This window comes from Leguminivora glycinivorella, chromosome 11, assembly GCF_023078275.1.
Source record: "Leguminivora glycinivorella isolate SPB_JAAS2020 chromosome 11, LegGlyc_1.1, whole genome shotgun sequence".
Classification (NCBI taxonomy): domain Eukaryota; kingdom Metazoa; phylum Arthropoda; class Insecta; order Lepidoptera; family Tortricidae; genus Leguminivora; species Leguminivora glycinivorella.
The window spans coordinates 19,603,816-19,630,497 of NC_062981.1; the positions used below are offsets into that span (position 1 = coordinate 19,603,816).

The 26,682-nt window shown below is 37.7% G+C and overlaps 1 protein-coding gene across 1 annotated transcript; it reads left to right on the forward strand.

Moving 5' to 3' along the window:
- Positions 1-3,422: 3,422 nt before the first annotated feature.
- Positions 3,423-22,361, forward strand: LOC125231291 (zinc finger CCHC domain-containing protein 24-like). Its single transcript, XM_048136730.1, has 4 exons — positions 3,423-3,713; positions 14,078-14,269; positions 21,148-21,312; positions 22,103-22,361. Exons 1-4 carry the CDS (start codon positions 3,594-3,596, stop codon positions 22,214-22,216), a joined length of 591 nt encoding a protein of 196 aa, XP_047992687.1. The 5' UTR covers positions 3,423-3,593; the 3' UTR covers positions 22,217-22,361.
- Positions 22,362-26,682: the final 4,321 nt, after the last annotated feature.

A 26,682-nucleotide genomic window follows, 5' to 3' on the forward strand; every position in this document is an offset into this window, starting at 1 on the left:
CATTATCTGCGATTAAATTTGGTTGCGGAACGGAACACTCGCTTCCCCTCAACTCAACAAAAATTATTTTTTTCATTAATTACTTAAAAGTCAAGTGAACCTTCTATATTTTATATAAATTTATTTATTAAAGAATCTATAAAAATAGCTTTTAATAAATTTCTATCGGTTTCATTTTCATATCAACTTTTTTCGGGGTGGACAACTTTGAATAAAATGGCCCAATTACTCTTTTATATCACAGAACTGTGGAATAATGGTTTCGGTATCTCTTTTAAAACACAATAGCGTTATAGCTGAGTTTACTATATGTTTTATAAAAAAAAACTGTTTAGAAGATCTTTCTATAGTAAAACATTGAAAACAAGTATTGTTTTCTATATAAAGAACTTATAAGTTAAACTGGATCATAGTTAAAGTCTCATGCAACCCTAATTGAATCCACAATGGCGGGCTTATGGCAGTGAATGCGTATGATAAGTGACATAGTCGAACTATAAAAGCGTATGTTTTACTTCTTGGATTCATAGTAGAAACTATGGTGCCAATAATTTTATTGTATTAAATTATATTTATTTATTTTATTCAAAACAGGTATAAATCGAGGGCGCACTTAAAATACTCCATTAAACTAATATTCTTTTAACGGTAAAATTTCCATCGCATACCTTTTTGCAGTAATGATGGAATTATACGAAATCCAAATTATTTTGATTGACACTAAACTTCACAAGTTCACACGCCACTTTTCATAAAGTTCCTCGTTTAGAACAGTTTTTGTTAAATATTACACACATAAAATTTTAGAAATTTCATTCATTCGCATTAAAAGGGACGGCAACTGCTATTACAGGACAAAAAACCTGTATAACGGAATCTCAAATGCTACTATAGCATAAATTGATACTATAATAGCGTTACTGTGTCCTCTATGTCAACAAATTAGCACAATAGTCATCATCACATCACCATTATAGACCTTAAACGTCACGGATGATACTGCTATAGCCCTATTATATCACTAAATGGCTGCATAATTGCGCCAAATCGGCTCTACAGTACCAATATAGACTATTTATAGGACTATTTAATGTGATTTAATTTGGTGCTCTCGACCACTATAGGACCAGAAATTGTTACTTGGGAAGGGGTTGAAAGAAAACGAAACTGTGATTGTACTTACATTTATTTTTAATAATTTTAATTCTATAGATTTCCTAATAGTCCTAGTCATTGTATAAATGTTTATTGATCCTTTAATTTTCATTAAAGATTACAAAATATCAATGAATCCTTTGTTTCTGAGGATTTCAACACAACAATGAGTTTCTTTTACTGCAACATGTGTTTGGGACGTCAGTGCACGCAATGAACTATTGTTCTCAATAGTTTCTATTCCTATTACTCTTCGTCCCTTTACATTGATTTTTTAAATTTAATTACATAAGATTTTTAATACTTAACTTTAAAATAGAGTCTCAATTCCATACAGTTTATGATTATGTTATGATATCGGATGTCGGAAAGATTTCGGAAAAAATCTAAGATGGCGCGTGTAATGTATGGGATATCGGTCCGACATCAGATATCGGATTGGATAATGTGAAAACGCACTAACACGCATAATTTTCCAATATCGTATAGAGATGACACTGCATCCTGCGTAGCCAACGAGACTTTTGCGCTCCCTAGCAAACGAAATGAAACTGATTCTGTCACACTCCTCGCACTTAAACGCAAGTGTTAGAGGGAGATGACTATAGTACAGTAAGCTAGGTTGGCACTTTGGTTACGTGCCCTATTATAGTACCCAAGTTTACTGAAAAATACTGTACCTAATGTCACTTTAAACTCAGATGTCGATAAGCCACTCTTACCTTGGGTGCCATTCCACTTCAAAATCGATTATTTTCAAATTCACATTAAACTTTTAATTTATTGTTTCCACTTAAGAAGTTTTTACTTTGAAACATTGAATTCCACTTAACCATTTGTTGCTAGAAGTGCTAGAACAGTCCTTAAAATGATTGAGAGAATTTTAATTACAGAAACCCTTATTTATAAGTATACTAAATCCGTTTTAAAAGTAATAAAAGTAATAAATATCACAAGCCCGTGTGGTGACGGGTTAAGAATTTCACCACCCCCTTTCAGCCCGTGGGTGTCGTAGAAAGCGACTGTGGGATATGGGTTAAAGTGTGGCGTAGGCGAGAGGCTGGCAACCTGTCACTGCAATGTCACACTTTCGTTTTTTATCGACCCCTTATTTGCCAAGAGTGGCACTGAAACTTAAGTAGTTTCATATGCTCTGCCTACCCCTTCATGGGATACAGGCGTGATTGTATGTATGTATGTAAATATCACAAGGACGCTCTGACAGGTAATTCGTATAAAGATACGAGCACATCTCATCCTTATGATAAGCGACAATACCTACCTTTTGAAAACGTCAATTAAAATTAAATACATATGTAGATTCTTTAAAAACCTCGCACCACGACACTATTCTACGATAAATGAGCGATAGGTAAGCGACCGTATCGTGGTACGGTGGCTGAACAAAAATATTGCTCTGAGTCCCCGGCGGTCGGGAGCGCCCACATGTTCGCTATAGGGATGGGACACATGGGATAGCGGTCGATAAATATATCGATAGTTTGTAAGTTCTCAAGCTTTTAAAAAATATTAATAAAATGGGGTTATTTTTCTTCGGTCCTTGTTGGTTTCTTAAATTATTTGTACGGGTTTCATAAATATATTTCTACGTGGATGTTATGCAAGTTTACCCAAAACGTGTTTATTACTGAGTACCTTACTGACTATCTATTTGACTAAATGAACAAACAGTAAATTACATTCAAAGAAAATTATCAAAGGTAAGCTTCTGACTACTTATTATTAAACTACTGTTTATTATTAAAATGAAACCACTTCTTTTCGACTTTATTTAATTGAATTAAAAAATAATATAAAAAAGTTCATCAGTTCCTTTTTGTTGTTTTAAAGTATTTAGTGGCCAGCGTACAGATGTAGTGCGAAAAGATTTGCCTTCGTATTGTTACGGAAACGTACGAACGTGTTATGCTATTTTAGTCAGTGTCAGTACAAGATGTACTGACATTGACTGAACTAGCATGATAAATACGAACGTTTCTGAAGGAAACCCTTTTCGCACTACATCTGTACTTAATATGAAATTCAGATAGACAACTGTAGACCTAGGTACCGTAAATATCGAAATTTCGTTAATTTATGCTCGCTCGATTGAAAATCTAAGAATTATTTAGAACAAACTACGGTATACCTATCGACATACCTATTTTCCAATAAAAGCGCAGGAGCATAATTATCGACAAAATGTATCGATAATCCCAGCATCACACCGCGCCCCGTCTTAAGGAGCGTCCACAGTGTAGCCGAGGCCGGCGCCCGCGCACGATCCAAAAATACCCGGCCATCCCGACCCGCGGCGTGCCCTCAGCGCAACCGTTTTAAAAACAAAACAATTCCGACAACCAACTGTTTTTATTCCAAATTCGAACACGCTCTTTTGTTTTCTAGTTCTTTTTTCAAAGTGCTGTGCCAGTGGTCTGATGAGGGGCATGTCTCCCACTGCGCTGGGGGCCGATTTGCCCCAGTGGTGCGGCAAGGCTGAAACCTGCCCCCAAGCCCTGCTCGGATGGCTGTATTTGACACACGACCAGAATGATCAGGTAAGACGGATTTAGAACGTATTTAATGCCAGCGTCACTGTTCCATAAAGTATTTTGGTTCGGGAATTTCACGTTTATCGCTCGGGTGTAAATGGTGTCAGAAGAAATACGGATTAGTACAGATTCTTATTTAACAATAAGTCAGTGCAAACTCCCTTTGTATCAAAAATTTATAGTAAAAAATTGAGAATCTTAAAAAATATATTTTTTTTTATTTATGAAGACAGTTTGCTTCTACTGAAATATATTTTGAGCTTATTATGATAAACTGAAACATTTTATTTAAATCGTATAAATATTTGAAATCACCTGTTGGTATGTTAGTTTGCCAACGATTATTTCGTTGTATAGGTACACTACTGTGTGCAGTGTTTGTTACAAACATATTCAACACCATTAACTGAAACTTCCTGTTTCGTTATTGTGGATGTTTTTAGTTTTCTCTAAAGTTTGAAATGCAGACTATAGTTTGTGGATGTGTTGTTCACTATTTATATTTTCTATGAATCTCTGTATAAAAATAATAAAATAAATATTAGGGACACCTTACACAGACCAACTTAGCCCCAAACTAAGCAAAGCTTGTAATATGGATGCTAAGCGACGATATACATACTTAAATAGATAAATACATACTTATATACATAGGAAAACATCCATGACTCAGGAACAAATAAATGCCCTTACCGGGATTCGAACCCAGGACCGCGGCTTAGCAGGCAGGGTCACTACCGATTGAGCCAGACCGGTCGTCAAATATGTATGACTACTACTGGGACATTTTGGGAAACCTAGTGGATCTTGCTCAGCATCAATGGATTCTATCACCCTACGAATTTTTATCAAAATCGGAGACGTGATCCAAATGTGCAAATCTGCTGATCTAGTGTAAAGCTCTAACTTGTCCACCATTAACCCAAGAAAAAATGCGGAACGACTGTTGGTACCCACCCATTTATGCGATAGAAATTGGGCAGTATTAGTTATAATGGTAAATAAATACTGTAATGGAGGGTGACATAGGCTACTTTCTGTCCCTTTCTAACGCGAGCGAAACCGCGGGCAATAGCTAATACTCGCATAATTTTGAGAGTTGTGGACAAATAATCATATTTGGACAAATAGGTATTCAAATTTTTAACATTATTTTATCCGCTACTGTATCTACCTCTAGCATGTAAAAATACCTATCCCTTCGCCTCCAGCTGACGGTGTTTGTGTATCCACCACTGTTTATGCGCGCGCGCAACCGTGGTTCAGTAACCTCTGTTAAGCTGTTGGTCAAATATGGACGATCAGAAATTTAGGAATGAATGTTCCTCGACGCGGCGTTAAAGATAATAAAATAATTAAGGGAGCAAAATAAATAATAAAAATTGTAAAATTTCTATCAGAAAATGTTTATCCCATCCCATCAAACTCCGATTCGAACTTTATTATACGTCAAATATTAGATATGATTTATGGTTCGGATGCCGAATGTCAAAAATAGTTAAATTCAATTTTGTTTCAAAGCAGCAAAGTTGTTGCTTAACCGCAACTTTTATAGAAAATGCATAAACCGACGTGAAAATTATGAGTTTTGTTCAGTAATCACATTTAAAGTTTTTGGGGATATTTATTACGATAAATAACTGTACCTTATGAAGATTGTCCCTTTACCTCCCTGCCTTTACTTAGATTTTCATTAATTTCGTTTAAAAAAAACATGTAAAAAGTATACAAATCTAACTTGACTACTTCTCGTGGAGTGCTTCAAGGCTCTTTTCTGGGTCCTCTGTTTTTTATTACATTCTTGAACGATTTTCAGTTGATTTTATAAAAAAATCCTACATATAAAGCTAGTTGTCGATGCTACTAATCATGCGTAAGAGCCAGGTTCGTGGTAGCAACAACACTAACTTTACCACTCTCTCTCTTCTTCTAACTTAAGAGCTGTGCTCTTGTCGGTGGAGCAATCTCCAACTCTTCCGGTCTTCTGCCAACTCCTTCACCTTCTGGTACGACACGACCTGAACCTTTTCTTTAATTTGGGTGAACTAGTTTCTCCTAGGTCTTCCTCTTCCCCTCTTCCCTTCTACTTTTTCTTCTACGATGTTTTTGAGAAACAGGTCGTGACTTTACCACTATTCCATCTTAATTTCTTCACAAAAAGTTTCATTGTCAGTCAGCCACGCTGTTTCATCTCTTCTCACGGTTCATCGCCCCGTCAATTTAAAGCATTTCAAACCTTGGGTTTTAATAGATAAAGTATTTTAGGCTCAGTTTGACACGTGGGATGGTCACTGCCAAAATTTAGGAGATTCCGTGATATTCACAAATTAATTATGATAAATGATGGTATAGAACATTTTAAATTTATTAATGAATTCTATGAAAACATAGAAAAAATAACTCCTATTGACATAGAGAAAGACTTAAGCAAGAGACACTCCTTAAAGAGGTATAGTCTAATTGAAAGCATTACAAACCTTACCTTGGGTTTTTAGATAGATCTCCGATTTGGAGATTCCGTGATATCCACAAAATTCTTTGGATATTGCTTTTGATAAGTAAAGACCTTCCGAATTCCAAAATTTATTAGGTTCAAACAAGAATACATGTACAAAAATTACACTTCCAACCTTAAAATAAAACAGTACTTAACACTACTCCCATGCGAAAATTCATCCGCAACGCAGGCTTCGTCAGGTGGCCAGAAATCCAAATCAACAACATGCTTCGCCAAACAAACCAATGATGATATCCGCAACAGGCTTCGTCATATAATAAATAAAATAAATAATAAATAGCCTTTATTCCATAGCTTAAAAAACAAGAAAATAATTAAATCTAAAAAGAAAGGTATAAAAATAAGCCGTGGCCCCTTATTGGGTAAAGGCCTCCTCCAGCTTTCTCCAGTCTTCTCTATTTTGGGCCTTGTCTATCCAGTCTCTGCCTGCGGTTTTTTGGATCTCGTTTATCCATCGCTCTTTGGGTTCGCGCTTCGTCATATATAAAATAATAACTTTAAGCTAAATGAAACCGTCCCGAATCGTAACTAAAAATAGGATAGTTGATATACGTTATTATTATATAATAAAATGAATAGTGAAACTCATTTGTCTAGGACTAATTTTCCCAACCTCTTTTCTTATCCATACTAATATTATAAATGTGAAGGTGTGTGTGTCTGTTTGTTTGTTCGTCTTTCACAGCAAAACGGAGCGACGAATCGACGTGATTTTTTAAGTGGAGATAGTTGAAGGGATGGAGAGTGACATAGGTTACTTTTTGTCTCTTTCTAACGCGAGCGAAGCCGCGGGCAAAATCTAGTTTTTTTATAAAATAACATTTATCGAATCTATTCCTATTCTTCATTTGTCTTGAGCTCATATCAAACAGAGTCTCTGCCACATACCTATAATTCTACGAGTCTCTTTAACAAGCACAACGATCGTATGGGGGCGATAGCGTTTAGATTGTAGTTGTACTGTATCAATCAATTGATCGTCTTTTATTAAAAGGCACGCTCCATACAAATGCGGTGTTCATTTGAATGGGATCTAAAGTGGGATTGGGACGAATGATAGTTCTTGTTATAGTTTTGAAGAAGCTTTTGGTGGAACTTAATTTTAAAAGATAGATTGATTATCTTCTAAAGTAGCTAAAACTCTTTTTAACCCCGACGCAAAAACGAAGGGGTGTTATAAGTTTGACGTGTCTGTCTGTCTGTCTGTCTGTCTGTCTGTTTATCTGTCTGTCTGTGTGTGTGTCTGTCTGTGGCATCGTAGCTCCCAAACGGATGAACCGATTTAGATTTAGTTTTTTTTGTCTGAAAGCTGAGTTAGTCGGGAGTGTTCTTAGCCATGTTTCATGAAAATCGGTCCACTATGTCGCGGTCGGGGGTTTTTTCAAAATTTTAATTTTGTGATTAGGTTATAAAAGATAGATTGATTATCTTCTAAAGTAGCTAAAACTCTTTTGGCTAAAGAACACTAAAGAACTTGTCGAACCGTCAATTCATATAGGTCACGAACATAGAAGTAGGATGATAGGTAGGTAACTATCTTCACTTGAAAAATCACGTCAATTCGTCGCCCTGTTTCGCCATGACAGACGGACAAACAAACAGACACTTACTTTTCCATTTATAATATTCGTATGGATGGTCAAGAGGGCGCTGTTAATTCTGATGTATGCGGTGACAGTTCATTATAGTATGAAGAAATAGCAACCATAGCACAGTATAATAAAGAGTACTATCGTACAGTATGGCCACTCCCGCTCCCCGCTGAAAGTGCCGCCCACCCCCTCTCGGTTACCTCACAGTTACCGCCTGTCAAAAACGCGAACAGTCGACCTGTCATATTTCACTCATACAAGCATAGTACGCGTTCACCTACACGAGCTCAGAATGTGTGCTAGGAACGCACCTCTTTCATATATTTGATCGCCAGTGTCCGAGGTGTGGTCAAGCTAAACTTAGCTTGGGCCTATCGATATGTGTAAACTGTAAAGTGTCCAAAGCGCGGATCCAGGTTCGTGCCCAGGGGGGGGTCACGTGGTAAAGGTCCAGGCCTTAGGGGGGGATCACGTGGTCTATTTGTATGGCCAACCTAGGCTCCAGGGGGACCCCCCATGACCCCTCCCCCCCGTGGATCCGCGCATGTGTCCACTCATATTTATTTGTTTCATCCAGCTGGTACCTATACTATTTTTCCCAAATTCCTATAATAACAAAATTCAAGGCTGTAGAATTTAATATCAATTTGTACAATATGATATCATTGATATCAATCGTCAAAATGTTCCATTCCTTTGATGCTCATTTGTTTAACTGTACGCGCTCACCGCTGACCGCCGGATTGAAATAGCGGTCTAATATTAGGGTTTACCTGGCCACGTGTCTTTATACTCGTACGCTGCGTTTACTGACTTTCATCCATACTGTAGCCAGATTCTTCGTAAACATGTTGTTACGATTTTAATCTTATTTTCTATATGACCTTGAGGTGTTCACTGGTGCATGTGAATTAAAGGAAAAATCTTGAAACTAATGCTACTCAACTCACTGCGCTATTCACTATAAGGCGATCGATGGTCGAGTTTTGGAAGGAGGAATAGTTTTATGAGGTGTATCAAAATCATAAAATCATTAGAAATTGGTATTACATTATAATATGAAATTTATGCTCATGTTGCTGTGTTTGGCTTAAAGATTTTGTAACTAGGCCATAAAATCCTCAAAAATTGCGGTGAGTTTTGAATGATTCTCTGTTAGTTTCATATTAAAGTTATTGACCGGAATATAGACCGTAATATAAGATTGAAATAGCGATAAAATTGAATATTAGGGTTAACCGTTTGGAAATACTGTTCATTTTCTCCATACATTTTCCATGACATTGACATCGCTATCAAGTACTATCAGCTGCACTTATCAATGAATTCATTCATAATTTCACCATGCAATTTTTCAGCTAACTGTACCTTATGTATTCTGAACCATTATAGGTCCCTACAACCTGAATTGAATATTAGGGTAAACTCGACTCATTCGGTGACACGCCTAATTCGGTGAAACAACTAAAAATCGTCTTTCGCAACAGTGCTTCAAAGCTTGTTTCACCGAATTAGGCGTGTCACCGAATGAGGCGAGTTTACCCTAACAAGGTACCTATGAATATAGGAGAATTTCTTCTGTTTCTTCTTTAAAAAAATACAAAAACCAAAAAGTATATTATGCATAACTTGCATAAGTTCCACGACTCTTCTCCTCCTTCCGATCAGACTATATCAAAGATGTTCCATTATTGGTCACTAACGCCTCTATAGTTACCATCATCATCATCCTCCTTGCGTTATCCCGGCATTTTACCACGGCTCATGGGAGCCTGGGGTCCACTTTGACAACTAATCCCAAGATTTGGCGTAAGCACTAGTTTTTACGAAAGCGATGCCATTTGCCCTTCCAACCCGAAGGATAAACTAGACCTTATTGGAATTAGTCCGGTTCCCTCGCGATGTTTTCCTTCCGGAAAGCGACTGGCAAATATCAAATGACATTTCGCACATAAATTCCGAAAAACTCATTGGTGCGAACCGGGGTTCGAGCCCGCGACCTCCGGAACGAAAGTCGCACGTACTTACCGCTAGGCTACCAGCGCTTCTATAGTTACCACTTTCAATTTTAATTTCTATAATACAAACAATGCTGCCATCTATTGGATTAAGGCTGTCAACTACTCGGATGTTTACACGAATTCGTCACAAACAGTCGTATTATCATACGATTCGGCAGAGTCAGATGGAGCAAAGGTTCAGAACAACATCCCTAATGAGAAGGTGTCTCAGGTGTCAAAGGACCGGACGCGTTAATGGGTAACTTGCCACTCATGCGTGATGTAAACATGGTTGTCACAGAGCTGGGAGTCTAGCCAAGAGTACAATTGACTCTACGTAGCGAACTATAGACAAAATATTGGCTCTATCGCGCCAATATAGAAGAGCTATTTATAAAAGAGAAAAGTGTGATACACTATATAAACACACATTGGCTAGGGGGATGCTGGCTAGTCGGTCGGTCTAAAACAATTGTAAAACGAATCTCTGAATTTGTAAAAAGATAAATCAATAGATACAGTCATTAACATGTGCTCACTCAGTTCTCACAAACTACCAACGAAAACAGTGAATGTATTCATTTAACATATAATATTTATATACTAACATTTAGTAAAAAATATGCCAGCTTACCTCTATAAATTTTAGATCACCTAGTGACGTATTTAATTTTTTACAAATAGTTTCTTATGCTCACTCAATCCTCACACTTTTGAAAAGCCGAATTTTGATGAAAAACATAAATGAAATGAAATGAAATGAAATATTTATGAAATATTTATTTTTTCCAAGTAGGCATATTACAATGCGCTTATGAACGTCAAATAAAGCTACGCCGGCTCTAACCCTACGCCTCAGCCTCGAGAAGATTTCAGTCCCCCCTCAGTTGGAGGGGGGTATCCACTATGGGACCGGCAAGAAACTCGGCGGGCCACTTCTTTTCAAAACATTACATCTTATAATTAACATGCATTAAAAAACGAGATACAATTTAATCAGCAAAAGTATTCATCAAAAAAAAGAAATAAGATTTAGACCGCTATTATATGTGTATAGTTTAGTAAAAGTGAAATGGGAATTTGTAAAATACAAAACGAACCACTAAAGTGTCAGGTTTTTTTATAATAAATTTTTGTAAGTGCTCACTCAGTCCACACGTTTTGAGAAAGTTAAAAATGTAAATATCTAAAGATTTGTAGCACCACAGACACTCGAAAGTACTTCAACATTTAGTAAAATTTTTTACTAAATATCCACCATCTAATATTTTATATTCGTTGTCTGGTTTTAAAGATATTCAGACATAACTTTTCTCAAACAAATGTATCATGTAGGGTGATATTTTTACATATGTGTGTTTGCTCAAAATTCTATTACTACTAAGTCGCAGTCAATAGAATTTGTGAACAATGTAAACAAACTAACCTTTAAAATAATAAAATTGTGCTCAAATATTGATATTTTATATATAATGATTTGTTTACATTGTTGACAATTTATATTGACAGTGATTTTACGTGAAGTGATCCCAATCTTGACCCAATCTTGACATTACATATAAATAGCAAAAGCTTGGACAACGGAATAAATAGTTGATTTTTAGGGTTCCGTAGTCAACTAGGAACCCTTATAGTTTCGCCATGTCTGTCTGTCCGTCCGTCCGTCCGTCCGCGGATAATCTCAGTAACCGTAAGGACTAGAAAGCTGAAATTTGGTATCAATATGTATATCAATCACGCCAACAAAGTGCAAAAATAAAAAATGGAAAAAAATGTTTTATTTAGGGTACCCCCCCTACATGTAAAATGGGGGCTGATATTTTTTTTCATTCTAACCCCAACGTGTGATATATTGTTGGATAGGTATTTAAAAATGAATAAGGGTTTACTAAGATCGTTTTTTGATAACATTAATATTTTCGGAAATAATCGCTCCTAAAGGAAAAAAAAGTGCGTCCCCCCCCTTTAACTTTTGAACCATATGTTTAAAAAATTTGAAAAAAATCACAAAAGTAGAACTTTATAAATACTTTCTAGGAAAATTGTTTTGAACTTGATAGGTTCAGTAGTTTTTGAGAAAAATACGGAAAACTACGGAACCCTACACTGAGCGTGGCCCGACACGCTCTTGGCCGGTTTTCAGTACAGATGGTGCTTTCTGCCCGCACTAGTGCTCAAAATGATCTATTTCTTGTTAGGCCAAAAAGAAATGGATCACTTTGGTTCAAGTGTTGTTTTAATTGGATCAAAGGTTGTTTTAATTTATCGCCACTCGTTTCGAACTTTCTTCTTTTCCTCACTTGTATCGTAATGTGCTATTTTGTCACAGTGCACTATCCAAAAACTATGACGAATCATCACAGCACTCGACAGCTTCCGAAAGTCACTAACTAATCATTTAACTGACCATAATGTATACTGTAAGTCATTGTAATAAAGTCTTTAATCATATATTGTAAAACTCGATGAGTACTCTATTAATAACGGGACCACCACTCTAGGACGGTATTTATATACTCGCAACCCATAAACGATGATGATTGGTTAATCAAACTTTGATTTGAATTCCGTGCGTTGTTTTGCACGTATGTTTTAAATTGATTTATATCCAGTGGTTTACATATATTATAATACAATATAAGCAAAGACATATGTAACTCCGTATAGTATAAACGGATAAGGTCTAAGAAAAAAACGTACCTCAAAGCCATAGAGAAAAAGGTACGGTGGCCAAGATTTTTGGGAAACGCTCGGCCAGATGGCGCTAATATTAATATTTGACATTTTAACACATATCAAGCTAAGAATATGGGCCAAATTATCAAAACTGAGGTTCAAAACTTTTAAGCTTGTGTCGAGAGATGGCAGTCTATGCACTGTGATTACACATTTTACTTTGACTGTAACTCTCTATAATACTCGATCCTCTTTGATATAAGTAATGGAGGTTATGGAGGTATTGGCTGTGACAGACGGACAGACAGATGCTCGATTGATCCTATAAGGGTTCCGTTTTCCACTTTGAGGTACGGGACCCTAAGAAGGTGTAAACTGTAGGTAAACGAGTTACAGTTTTATGTACGAAGCCAGACTAGGTGGCTAGGGTCTGTACTCGCAAATCTGCTTCCACGTTCCACGAATTTTTCTTCCGAAAGCAGTCAAATAATCAAAACAGTGAATAGTATTATCAAAGAGGATCGAGTATTATAGAGAGTTACTGTCAAAGAAAAATGTGTAATCACAGTGCATAGACTGCCATCTCTCGACACAAGCTTAAAATCTTTGAATCTCAGTTTTGACAATTTGGCCCATATTCTTAGCGTGATATGTGTTAAAATGTCAAGTATTAATATTAGCGCTATCTAGCCGAGCGTTCCCAAAAGGTGTAACGCCATCTAGGCCACCGTACCTTATTCTCTATGGCTTTGAGGTACGTTTTTTTCTTAGACCTTATCCGTCTATACGGAGTTACTCTGGTATTATATTACAGTAATTGGTAACCTAAATCTATTTAAGAATGCATCCTTAATCTTAGTCATATTAATCAAAATGCTGATTCGTAATAGCCAGTAGCGCGTACCGCGCATGCGCCACAGATCTTAATGCGCGGACCAGATGCGAGCGCACGCCGCAATTCATTTGTTTGTCGATTTAATTTGAACTTCGAATACTGTGGGCCGATTTTTGAGTCTCACGCGTTCGAATTCAGAAAATTGTCACTGAAAATAATAAGCAAGTCACCGTTTTCAACCGGTATTTTAGTGACAAAATCCCGTATGCGAGATTCAAAAATCGCCCTCCTGATCTATCAAATGTTGATACGGTATGAAATATTGACGTTTCCTGAAACAAATCAATAGGATATATAGCAAGTTATATGTACGTAACTATGTTATGTTTTTGTAGGCTAATTGCAAAAAACTCAAGCTAGTTATATACATTACTGGGGCAGAAGCTTAGAAAACAACGGGGCTTGTTTTCAGTAGGTACATTACGTTACCAATAGTTGCCGTCTACATTTGCAGTAAAAATAAGGCCAGTTTAGACGATTATTTTGGCTCTGGACTAGAGAGAGAAAAATTAAATGTTCTATAAAATTTCCTATCTAGGTATACTCAAAATTCTTTATAAAGTATTTTATACTCAAAATTCACTTGTCAACATTGCAATGGTTGCTTCAACATTTGCTAATGCAATGGTTGCTTCAACATTTGCTAAAAATTCTGATCATTAGCTAACCCACCATTTTTCTCCTTCCAGTGGCTTCCTGGCTCAGTATGGGGCCCGTTACCCACCGCAGCGACATCCACCCAAGCACCTTCAGACGACACCAGTTCTTTGGCAGAGCAGTTGGCAGCACTGTCGCTGAGACGTCCGCCGCGGCCGCCCCCGCCGGCGTATATGTGTCACCTTTGCTTTAATAAGGGGCATTACATCGGAGACTGTCCTCAGGTAAGACCAACCCTTGTCTAATTTTCTTTTTTAAACGATTGACCAAAGTACCTTCAGACGACACCAGGGTGGCTAGCCGAATGGCACAATCGCTCACGAAACGCTCACGAAACGAAACGCTAGTAGATATCTATCTCTATCGCGCTTGCGTATTGGCGCGACAGAGCCAGCGGCGTATCGCTTTCGTTTGGCGTCGGAGAAATGCCATTCGGGCCTGGCCCCGTAGCCGAATGGCATTTCTCCGACGCCAAACGAAAGCGATACGCCGCTGGCTCTGTCGCGCCAATACGCAAGCGCGATAGAGATAGATATCTACTAGCGCTTCGTTTCGTGAGCGTTTCGTGAGCGATTGTGCCATTCGGCTAGCCACCCTGTTCTTTGGCATAGCGACTAGCAGCATTGTCGCTAAAACGCCCGCCGGCGTAGGTACGAGTATATGTGCCACCTTTGCTTGCTTGCAAGGGACGTTACATCGGGGACTGTCCTCAGGTAAGACCGACTATCTATCTGTCTATTTGTTTCTTTGTATAGCTCACAAGATATATAAGGTCTTTAGCAGAGCAGTTGGCAGCACCAGCAGTACCAGCACTGTCGCTGAGACGCCCTACCGCGCTCGCCCCCGCTGGCGTGTATTTTTTTTATGGGATTGGAGGCAAACGAACAGTCAGGTCGCTTGATGGTAAGCGATCACTGCCGCCCATGGACACCCGAAACACCAGAAATGTTGGAGGTGCGTTGCCGGCCTTTGAGATGGGTGTATATACGCTCTTTTCTTGAAGGTTTGAAGGTCGTATCGGTCCGGAAATACCGCTGGCGACAATTCATTCCACAGTTTAGCTGTGCGAGGCAGGAAGTTTCTGGAGAAACGCACAGTTGAGGACTGCCAGCCATCTAAATGATGGAGATGGAAATGTTGTCGCGTCCTTTGCTTTAACAAGGGACATTATCGGACATTAGGGACATCGGGGACTGTCCACAGGTAAAACTTGGGTAAAACTAACGTTTTAAACTACATTGTCTCTAACTGATTATCTACTTCTAGATCTTATGGTGTAAAACCATCTACAGATGTCCACTTCCTCGATTGAGTTAGGTACCTATATGGTTTTAATGTTTGTTTTCTGTTCGATAGTAAGTATAAAAGTGCCGAAAAACTATATAGTCACTGTAAAATCATTGAAAAGTCGACCAGTCATTCAAAATTTCTTTTAAAACCATGCCCAGTAGCAAAATGTACGATCTATTGTAAAACAAAACAGGTGAACGTAATACTACAGCGACCTCGATGTCAATTTAATGAAAATTTGTGATCCGTCAAAAACTGCTTCCTCGACCGGCGGGCGGGGTGCCAATTAGTGCGTTTTCACACTATCCGATCCGATATCGGATGTCGGACCGATATCCCATACATTACAGGCGCTATCTTGGATTTTTTCCACTGAAATCCTTCCGACATCCGACATCGGATCGGATAATGTGAAAACGGCCTTATTCGACATTAGCTGTAGAAGAATAAGGAATTCATACAATATAGCCAATATAGGTCCACGCCGATCAGTTTCTCATTCTTGTCGACCTATCACGTACGGGTTTCCTCAAACAATTTGATTTTCTTCTTCTTCAGTCGTTCCCTCAATGCCGAGGATCGTGACATCATGTAATTCTGTTGAAGACTACACTGAGAGAAATTTGCATTGTGAATTTAACAATTTCGACTTGTTGCGGGTTTATCCCTTTGAAACAAAAGTATTTTAGTAAACGGAATAAATCACAATATTGATGATAAAAGTCGAATTTGTTCGAACAACAGGGTCAAACTTGTTAAAAGATATTTGATTGAATCAGCCAAACATATGTTTAAAACAATATGTGTCATGCTGCTTTTAAAATCGACTTGTTGATTCAAATATATAGTTGATTCAAAGGACGAGTAACTTGTAGAATGTACTAGTTACACTTAACACAATCTAACTTGTTGTTTGAACCAAAGAGCACGTAGGCGCTATTTTAATCAAATAACTTGTTGAACAAACATGAAAACTGGTTGATTTTTCTCTCAGTGTAGATTTATATATTATAGTAGCTTTTTATACATTCAAAAATTACGGAATGCTCCATACAAACGTCCATCCCGATGTAATCATTCATCAACCAGTCACATAAATAACTAATTTATACACGGACTTACTACAATTTAATTACATGTAATTAACCATAGCATGTCATTCGCTAGTTTGCAGATGGTACAGCGACATCTAGCGAAAAATTTGGACATCAAAAAATTAATTATACATTTTACGACAACAAGTCATTGTAACCCAGTTTGCGGGGTAACAGTGACATCTAGCGAACAACTTGCACTACAGCATATAATTGTTTTTCACACCCTCTATCGTTGAGTTTCCTAAACATATCCTATCGGATTTACTATTTCTTTTGACTGAAAACACCGTGTGTGACATTTCCGATTTTTCAATTAAAAACTCCTTATCCGGTCCTTACTAATTGGGGAGGATTCGTGCCCGCTTATCAGTATCACAAATAACTAAAGTAAAGCTAAGTGGGTTCACAATTCACACACTTCGCCTTAAAGTGGCGTACTCCAGAAACAAAAGAACCTTTTAAACCGTAACTTTACAGCCCGAGTGAGCAAAAACTAAGACAAATAGCTATGAGGTCGTAAATTAAATGTATGGATGCAATAGGGCCGACACATGTGCGTTTTTGACCCCGGATGCTTTTGGAGATGAATTGTTTTAATAATTTATTGGAATGTTCGTTTGCTTTGTATTAGTGCTACCACATTGACCCTTTAATTGTGTTGTCCACGTCACATCATAACAACACAACACATGATACTTTACAAAAGCTGTGGTTGTGGAAGCACCGTTAGATTCAAGTTCTGTCGTGATGTTGTGAATTGTCAGAAAAGTTAAACAAAGGTATAGTTAGCCAATATGCCTGTTCTTCCAAGATTTTGTGATAATCACACAAAATTCCAAGGGTCTCCCCAAACCTATCGACGCAGAATCGCCTTTCGCCGTCCAAGAATTGCTCGTTAGGGCCACCCACATCTAGCGTCTCGCGAGCGTAGCGTCGGGCCAACTGTATGGCAGAGCCTGAAGCCACGTCGGCGCGGCGTTTTTTCCCATACAGTTGACCCGGCGCTACGCTCGCGAGACGCTAGATGTGTGTGTGGGGGGGGGAGGCTAAGCGTCTTCATACTAACGAGTGATTTTTGGTCAGCTAGAGCAGATTCCCCGTCGATAGGTTTGGAGAAACCCTAAGCCAATCGCCAATTTGAGCAATTCCCGTTAAGTTTGTACATTTGGATCACGTCTCCGATTTGTATAAAAATTGGTAGGCTGATAGAGTCCATAATGCTAAGCAAGATCTACTAGGTTTCCCAAAATGTCCTAGGTTGATTGTATGAAATTTTACTTTTTTGTTACTGCAAATGTATAGAAATCTAGTACTTAACAAAAAAGGAAGGTTTCATACTAACTACATAGGACATTTTGGGAAACCTAGTGGATCTTGCTCAGCATCATGGACTCTATCAGCCTACCAATTTTTATCAAAATCGGAGACGTGATCCAAATGTACAAACTTAACGGGAACTGCTCAGTTACGAACAAGGCCCAACTTGTAAAGAACATCACAAATCGGGGCAACCCTAGGTCATAGTTCAGGAACAAAGATTGTTTTTGTCCGTTGTGCCATATGAACTTAAACCGTGTTCATGAAGACGCTTGACTTTGTTCATATTGTCATACGCTTAAAGTCTACATTTGACAAAACTGCGCGTCTTCGAAAATTGAAACGATCTGTAGGTAGGGACAGAATGCCTGCTTTGTGTGCAGTAGCGGGTACGATTCCGGCCTTATAACTGATAAGTACAATTTGCGTGGTTGTTTTATATATTTCATAATTATTTTGGTAAATATTTATGATAAGCGGACAAAAAAACTTTTGTCAGAACTAATAGGGAACAATTTGATTTGTTTTTTTAAGACTACATATTTATAGTTACATAAAAACTATATAATTTCCCGGCTTCGCCAGTTTTACCACCAGTAGGCTTGATCGCTTTTTGTTTTTATTAAGTAATAAATAATTTCGCCAGAAATCCTTTTTTGATGACGAAATAAACGCGTAAATTGCCGACAAAAGAAATTGCCAATCCAAACTAATATTATAAATGGGAAAGTGTGTGTGTCTGTTTGTTTGTCTGTCTTTCACGGCAAAACGGAGCAACGAATTGGCGTAATTTTGTAAGTGGAGATTGTTGTAGGGATGGAGAGTGACATAGGCTACTTTTTGTCTCTTTCTAACGCGAGCGAAGCCGCGGGAAAAAGTTAGTGTCAAATAAATACTCGTACCTACATGATAATATTGCTAATTTGTTATACATAATCAGTAAATAAATAAATTTAAAGTAAAAACGTTTGCTGCGGCCAGCTCCAACAGCATCCTGATCATGATTGCGGACAGGGTTGATGGCCTATATCTGAATAATTGCTGCATGACCCATGTATGTAGGAATAAATAGATTTAAGTTAAATGTAAATAGAACAGTTACGTATACTAACACTAGTCTTAAGTTGTTACATATATTTATGTTACTAACAAAAATGATCCAAGTTGGTCCTCAATAAATGAATATTATTATTATAAAATAGGAAGCATATTGAAAATAATACTTTATTGCCATAAGGCCTGTAGGTAATACTTTGTAGCATATCACCATAGTCCCATTCGGTGTTTACATTTAAAACACCACTTGTTATTATTTAAGGCCCCTCTAAACCATAACATCCCATCTAGCCTTACCTTCTAGGAAAGTCAACGGGGCTACATTCAATTCTCAAGCATTTGCTGACCTGATGTAATTTGATCGGCCCACTCGAATAGGGCCGGGGGCCTATTCGACTCGAGATAGTCATAGCCAATGCGTCATGCTAAAACTATAGGACAAGTCACTATGTGACATGTGTATTGCGATGTGTGAAATAAGCCCCTTCCTTTTGTAGGTATTTGTATTGATGAAGCGCAAGCGAATGTTGTCTATGGAGCGGCATGTATCCTTCTGACTTGGTACACTGAGAGAAATTTTAATTGTGAATTTAACAAGTTTGACTTGTTGCGGTTTATCCGTTTGAATCAGCCAAACGTATGTTTAAAACAATATGTGTCAGGTTGTTTTTATAAAATCGACTTGTTGATTCAAATATATTGCCGATTCAAATGACAAGTAGCTTGTTGTTTGAACCAAAGAGCACGTAGGCGCTATTTTAACCAAAAAAACTTGTTGAACGAACATGAAAACTGGTTGTATTTTCTCTCAGTGTATACTCGTCACATGCAAGAATATAATAAACTCTGCAAAGGCCGCAATAATATCAGAGATAAATTTATTTCTAATAGATTCATAAGAACATCAGGTGCCGTAGCCGAATGGCATTTCTACGACGCGAAACGTAAACGAAACGCCGCGAAAGGTAGTCTGGCTCTGTCGAGCCAATACGCAAGAGCGATAGAGATAGATGTCTACGAGCGTTTCGTTTCGTGAGTGTTTCGTGAGCGTTTGTGCCATTCGGCTACGTACACTGATATATTCTGAACTATATTTTTTCGGTCTTCGAAGAGTATACTACGACCTACCTACTGTTGAATCTCTTGATGTATAAAAATCTAAAATAGGCCGTTTTACTTTAGGTCTTTTCAATTATAAAACCAACTTATCTGATCAACAAATAAGCAATAAGCAACTTAATATCAACAGCATAAGAACTCCACCGAATGACTAATATATTGACGAGTAGTTAAAAAAATTAAGCGAAGACACAGAGCCACAGATTGTAAAAAAAAACAAATACTTTAATATAGTGATAAATGCTGACGAATTGACCATAATATTTTGAACCTTATTTCTTATACATTAGGATTCAATTGAAGCACTGGATGTTAAGCATGTTGCTTCTCATGATGACTTGGGCATACGACGAAATAAGTGAATCAAGACTTACCGCGAAAGACTTACCTACTTAAAGTCTGCGTTTCCTAAAAACTATTTATTCGTTTGGTTTAAGAACTAAAACAAATAAGACGTCTAAAATGCCGATGGAAGGTAATAATAGTATTTTATGCTACCGGAGTTTAAAGGAGGTCAAAAAAGATGAGTGGCGTGGGTAACAATTTGAGGCGAAGCCGAAAATTGTTAATAAAGACGCCACGATTATTTTTGAATCAGTTAAAACCGTTGCATACAATACTTTTTCTACGACCATGCACTTAGTTTTTAATAGTTTTCTAGAATAACTTTCGTGAAATTCACACTGTTTCCTATATTGCCAGCGCTCTAGCCAGGTGCCCAAAGCCATCCCCCGCCGGCTTCCCGCGCACGCGCGCAGTAACGCCATAACAATGCGTTGCCATGGTTAGAAAGCCAAACAATGCGTTTTCAATTTTATCGTTACTGCGCGCATGCGCGGGAAGCCGACGGGGGCTGGCTTTGAGGAATAGACTTTTATGTACGGATTTAAAGATCTATACACGACCCTGTAAATGACGAATAACAGAGTAAGTAAAGAGTAACATATCGTACCATTTGGCATTGAAACTCTAGGTCCATAGGTTCCATATGGTTTTTTTTACAGAAATTGCGAAACTACTGGTTGATGTTAACTGGTGACCAAATTGCGGGCGACCGTAGCACAATGTGACTGGCGACTTCCTAGCATTGCGATGAAAGGTCGCCATCATCCTCAAAGGCCTATTTTATATAGATAGAAACTTGGATATTAAGTGTTATGCTTAGTCTTAGTTAGTCTTTGTAGGTAAGTACAAGAATTAATCTTATTCTTCTCTATTTCCAGGCGCGTCCCAAAGGCGAAGGTCTCACTCCATACCAGGGCAAGAAGCGTTGCTTCGGAGAGTACAAGTGCCCGAAGTGCAAGCGCAAATGGATGTCCGGCAACTCCTGGGCTAACAACGGGCAGGAATGCATCAAGTGCAGGATTAATGTCTTTCCACACAAGCAGGTAAGGTCAGAAAGATTTTGTTTAGCCCTGAGTCGTGCCTGAGTCAGGCCTGAGTCCGCGAAGGAGTGGAATGCCCTGCCTGAGTCTGTGTTTCCACATGAGTACAATCCAGGTCTCTTTAAAGCAAGAGTAAATAGGTATCTCATGGGTAAGCGTGCTCCACCGTAGACCGCATCATCACTTACCATCAGGTGTGATCCTGGTCAAACGTCTACCTATTCATAATATATAAAGCCATACCGTACCAGTGTAAGAAGAAAATTTTCAGATAATTTAAGTGCCGGAAGTGCAAGTGGCTGGTAACTTTTTGGCTAATAACAGACTGGAATACATCAAGTGCACGATTAATATCTTTCCTCACAAACAGGTAATATCTGACAAGATTCTATTTGACCCTGAGTATATCGGTAGAATCCGAAGCATACTTAAGGCCTCGGAATATTTGAAAAGCGAGAGGAAGATCTTTCATCATCATTTCAGCCGTAAATCGCCCACTGCTGAACATAGGCCTCCCTCTGTGTACGCCATTTATTACGGTCCAGGGCTAGTCTCATCCAGAGGCACCCCGCAGTTTTTCGAATCTCGTCCACCCAACGAGGTCTGTAGTTACCCAGAAGTATGATATGTACCTATTCAAAACACGAAGCAACATTAAGATTTGAAGAAGACTTCTTACGCCTCGAAAAATTAGATAACCTCACCTATCGAGCATTTTAGTACCTACTTCAGTTCTAACATGGAAAAATGTTGAGATGATAAAATTTCCTAAGAATATTTTTCTGAATTTCAGAGACCACTTGAGAAGCCAGACGGTCTGGACGTGAGTGACCAGTCCAAGATCCACCCACAGCATCTCTGCCAGAAATGCCGTTCGCTTGGATACTACTGCCGCCGCGAATACTAAGTAACTTGAGGATACACCATCCCTTGGAGTATACCAGCGGGCCTAGCATGCTAGTTTGATCTTATCACGTCTGTACATCCTTTTTGCACCATCTGTAAGTGGGAAAAGGACGCACCGATGACATAGCCTATGTACACTAGATGCTCCAGGAATTCCAGGATACATGAGGTATAGTGGAGTATTTGTTATTCTACTTCAGTCAAGAAAGTACCTACTTGTACTGAGACTGACTGAAATAGCATGACACGTCATTCATACGTTTCCGTGAAAATAAAATGAAAAATAGATTCTGTACCTATCATCATCATATCAGTCCTTCATCGCCCACTGCTGAGCATAGGCCTCTCTTCTAGTACGCCACTTCTCCCGGTCCTGGGCTAGTCTCATCCAGTTGGGGCCCGCAATTTTTCGGATATCGTCGACCTATTGATAGGTATGTATAGCAATGAAACAAGTGCGTACGACGGAAGCTCGTTTATTACTGGCGCGCAGGCCAGGATACAGCGGACGCGCGGACAGAGGCGCGGGGTGTCGCATGCATACATATCATCTCCTCCCGTTTTAATTAAGGGAACCTGAGATAAAGAAATAATCATTTTATAGTAACATATTTTAAACCTTATAATTAATTGCCTTAGATCTAGGTCGCAATTGATGACGACGTTGAGGATCGGGCGACAAGTTATCAGTCGTAGGGATAACCTGAACTTCGCTACTAGTCTCTGATGAATCCGTAGGTATTAACTGTCGCTCAGTCCCCATGTCCTCTTCCTCCGTTTCAGCATTCTCCCACCTCTCCTCATAGCCGGGTTCATTTACTAACTCTGTGTTAATAGTAGCCGGATTATTAACGGTCTGGTCTAGATTCGAAGAGTCTGAAGGCGAGGTGGGAGTGGACGCCGCGACACGAAGCCGCGTTCGAACGTATGAAGAGGGAACTGGCGTCCGACCGCATCCTGGCGCACTTTGACCCCCGCGCGCGACTGCTGCTGAGCGTGGACGCTGGCCCCGACTGGCTGGCTATACCTAGGTCTAAGTTGTCAAAACGGGCCCCAGGCTCCCATGAGACGTGGCGAATAACGCAAAGAGGGTAATGATGAAGTAGATTAGATAGGTTATAGAATTATTTTTCACAGGAAATTCATAAAATTTTGATATGAGAATTCGATGCTCTCTAATCATAAACCATAACCAATGACTGTGTTACTCCAAAGAATTACTTAAATGTTGATTTACACCAATGAGAATTTGTTTATTAACGAAACGATCGATCGTTATTACTATTAGATTTAAGAAGTATAAATATTTTAAAGGTTTTGAAATATTTAATTGTATATTTCGTATATGCTATTGTTATGGGTTTATGATTTTTAGCGTAAGGTTTAATTAGACTTAATTAAATTAAAGATTTATTATATGACTTTATAAAGATATTGATTTCGATTGTTTTGAGATACTTTATATCAGACATAGCTTAAAATTATGTTTCGTATCAAAGAATAACAAAAGTATTCTTGAAAAATTGTTAAAATCAGGAAGCATTTGAATTTTTAATGGATATGAGAGTATTATACCATTCATATTAATTGTATAGGGGCCGTCCATAAATTACGTCATTCTAAATTAGGGGGGGGTTTGGTCTGCGGATGACGGTAAATGATAGATGGGGGGGGGGGGTGTTTCGAAATTGACGTCATTCTTATTTATTTATTTATAGTTTATTTTTCACGTACAAAAAGATTATTTCTAAAAAGAAATTTCTTCCAGCACACCTAGTAAGTGAGACTGCAAATGTGAGAGGCGGCTAAGGCGCATACAATACTAAAATAACTCATAATAAACATACATAAGTGATGCAACATAGATGTACACAAATACAGTAATAACTACAGATAAAATACTCTAACAATAATATTACATATAATACTAGCTGCCCGCCCCGGCTTCGCCCGTGGTACTTAAATGTATTATACATATAAACCTTCTTTAAGAATCAGTCTATCTATTTAAAAAAACCGCATCAAAATCCGTTGCGTAGTTTTAAAGATCTAAGCATACATAGGGACAGACAGCGAAAGCGACTTTGTTTTATACTATGTATTTATATTATATTATAAGTAGTTATATTATATCAATGATTATTGCCAAAGTAAAAATAATAAAAGATGATTCTATAACCAAGTGTTTTAATCATATAATACCCTATTTTTCTCAAATCTGCAATGTTTTATTTTGTCAAACTGGTAATGACGTCAATTTTGGGAGAAGGGGGGGGGGGGGGTCATTAAGATATGACGATAGGATGATTATAGGGGGGGGTCTAAAATCTGAAAAAATCGATGACGTAATTTATGGACAGCCCCTGAGTGGATAAGAAAGTTTTTTTTAACCAAACTTTTACGTAATTATGTAATTAGTAAGATTGATAAGTATTTCTCCAAGTGGCATTACAGTTACTTATGGACTTATTTGTATATTTAGATGGTATAAAAATTGTTATTAAAAATGTAAAATGTATTGTTTCTTTTAACGTACAATCAGCTGCAAAAATACAGCACTGTCATTTCATCTGCAAACGTATTATGCTTCCAATTTTATAGCTTATCCAAGTGGATAAAGCATCCGTCACGTTCTGCACGGGTAGCATGGTCGCGCGATAGACGATAAAATATCAGGCCGTCCCTATCGCACTATTAGTAAGTGCGATAGGGACGGCCAGATGTTTTTATCATTTATCGCGCGACCATAATTGCCTGCCTGGCAAGTATATAATGTCAGTGTAAGAATGACAGGTGTATTTAAAAATATTTTAAGCGGGTTACTCACGTATTGTCGATACAACGCTCGACATGTTTCGCTCCATTTCCGAGGAGCTTTTTCAAGAGTAACGACCCCGCCTCTACACGTTGAGAGCAGTATGCGCCGCGCTCTAAATATTATTTATTTATTTAAACTTTATTGCACAGTAAAAATATACAGTTACAAAAGGCGGACTTAATGCTACATGGCATTCTCTACCAGTCAACCTGTAGGCCAAACAGAGAAGACCAAAAAAGGTGCGGGATATGTTAAGAACACTAAAGACTTGATTTAAAATATGATTTGAAATATGTCTCTTTTAAATATGTTTGAATCTTACGGGAGTTATAGTTAAAAATGACAGGTGTCTTATCTACGTTGAGAATTGATAAAATTGGAAGCATAACCCGGGGGATTGTAATATATTAACAGTTTTACTAATATCATTGATCTAAAGGCAGCTAGTATTATGTATATAGTGATATACTTAACATTTTATTCATTTATCATTGCTTTCATTTTGAGTATCATTTTGTATTTTGAACGATATAATCGAATATGTACTCACGTATATTATGTACTTATTCATTTCTTTATTTCTACCACTGAAGTTTCTAGCATTAAAAATAAGTACATTAAATATAGATAATTATTATATATTCCGATTACCAATGAAGAGAAACCAAGGGAAGAACTGACTAGGTCCATTATTTGTGAATAATATAACATCATTTATAATATTATTCGAATTTTAACTAATTATAGTCAAATCCAAAGAATCTGTGAATTCTACAATGTGCCAAAATTATTACAATTAAGATTTAATTAGGTTATTAGATTTATAACGTACCTAGCTAGAGGTACGAGTATGTTTAATGATCATTAAGCATGTTTTTTTTTATTATAAGTATATACTTGTTGTAAATGTGCCATTAAACACGTAGGTACAGTCAACAACACATCTGTGTATACAGACAAAGTGCCAAAAATATGTATTACCTGTACATAAAGGTGTGTATACATATTTTTGGCACTTTGTCTGTATACACAGATGTGTTGTTGACTGTACAGTCACGGACTTCAATAGGCTAGTTTCCTACACTTAAAATAAAATATTTTATGCAGTGCACGAAATAAATCACCGCATAATTAGAAGAAAAATATGGACAGTAGTTATGTTAAAGCAAAGCATAATTTCTATTTATTAAGTCAAAGAGAAAGCTATAAAGTAAATGAATTGACCGTGACGTCACTCCTCAGTATTTCATAATAATATCATATTAGCAAATCGTTTTGACAGTTCTTAAAAAGAAGCTGATTTGACTAGTAGGAAACTAGCCTACCACTTCTAGCTCACTTTATGCTGGACATACGTCCAGCATAAAGTGAGCTAGAAGTGGATCAACAATTAGTCCGTGACTGTACCTACTGTTTAACACTATCTACTATTATTTTAGTTATTTTGTGTATTTTTTTAAGTGCTGCATTGATTATTGCGTATTTACACGTTACCGAGTGTAAATATTTACAACAAAACATAAAAATAGGGTTTTCGAGAAATATATTTATGAGTAGTATAAACGTAACGTAACCTTCTGTTGAGGTGTATAGTTTTAATAAAAACTAATTAACTGAAAACACAAATCCGTTTCGTCAGGAGTAAAATT

Excerpts from the sequence above, each read along its gene's own strand:
- LOC125231291 (XM_048136730.1), top strand. The coding sequence starts at position 3,594 with ATGAGGGGCATGTCTCCCACTGCGCTGGGGGCCGATTTGCCCCAGTGG. Across the intron at positions 3,714-14,077 it reads CACACGACCAGAATGATCAG|TGGCTTCCTGGCTCAGTATG; the intron begins GTAAGACGGATT and ends TTCTCCTTCCAG. Across the intron at positions 21,313-22,102 it reads ATGTCTTTCCACACAAGCAG|AGACCACTTGAGAAGCCAGA; the intron begins GTAAGGTCAGAA and ends TCTGAATTTCAG.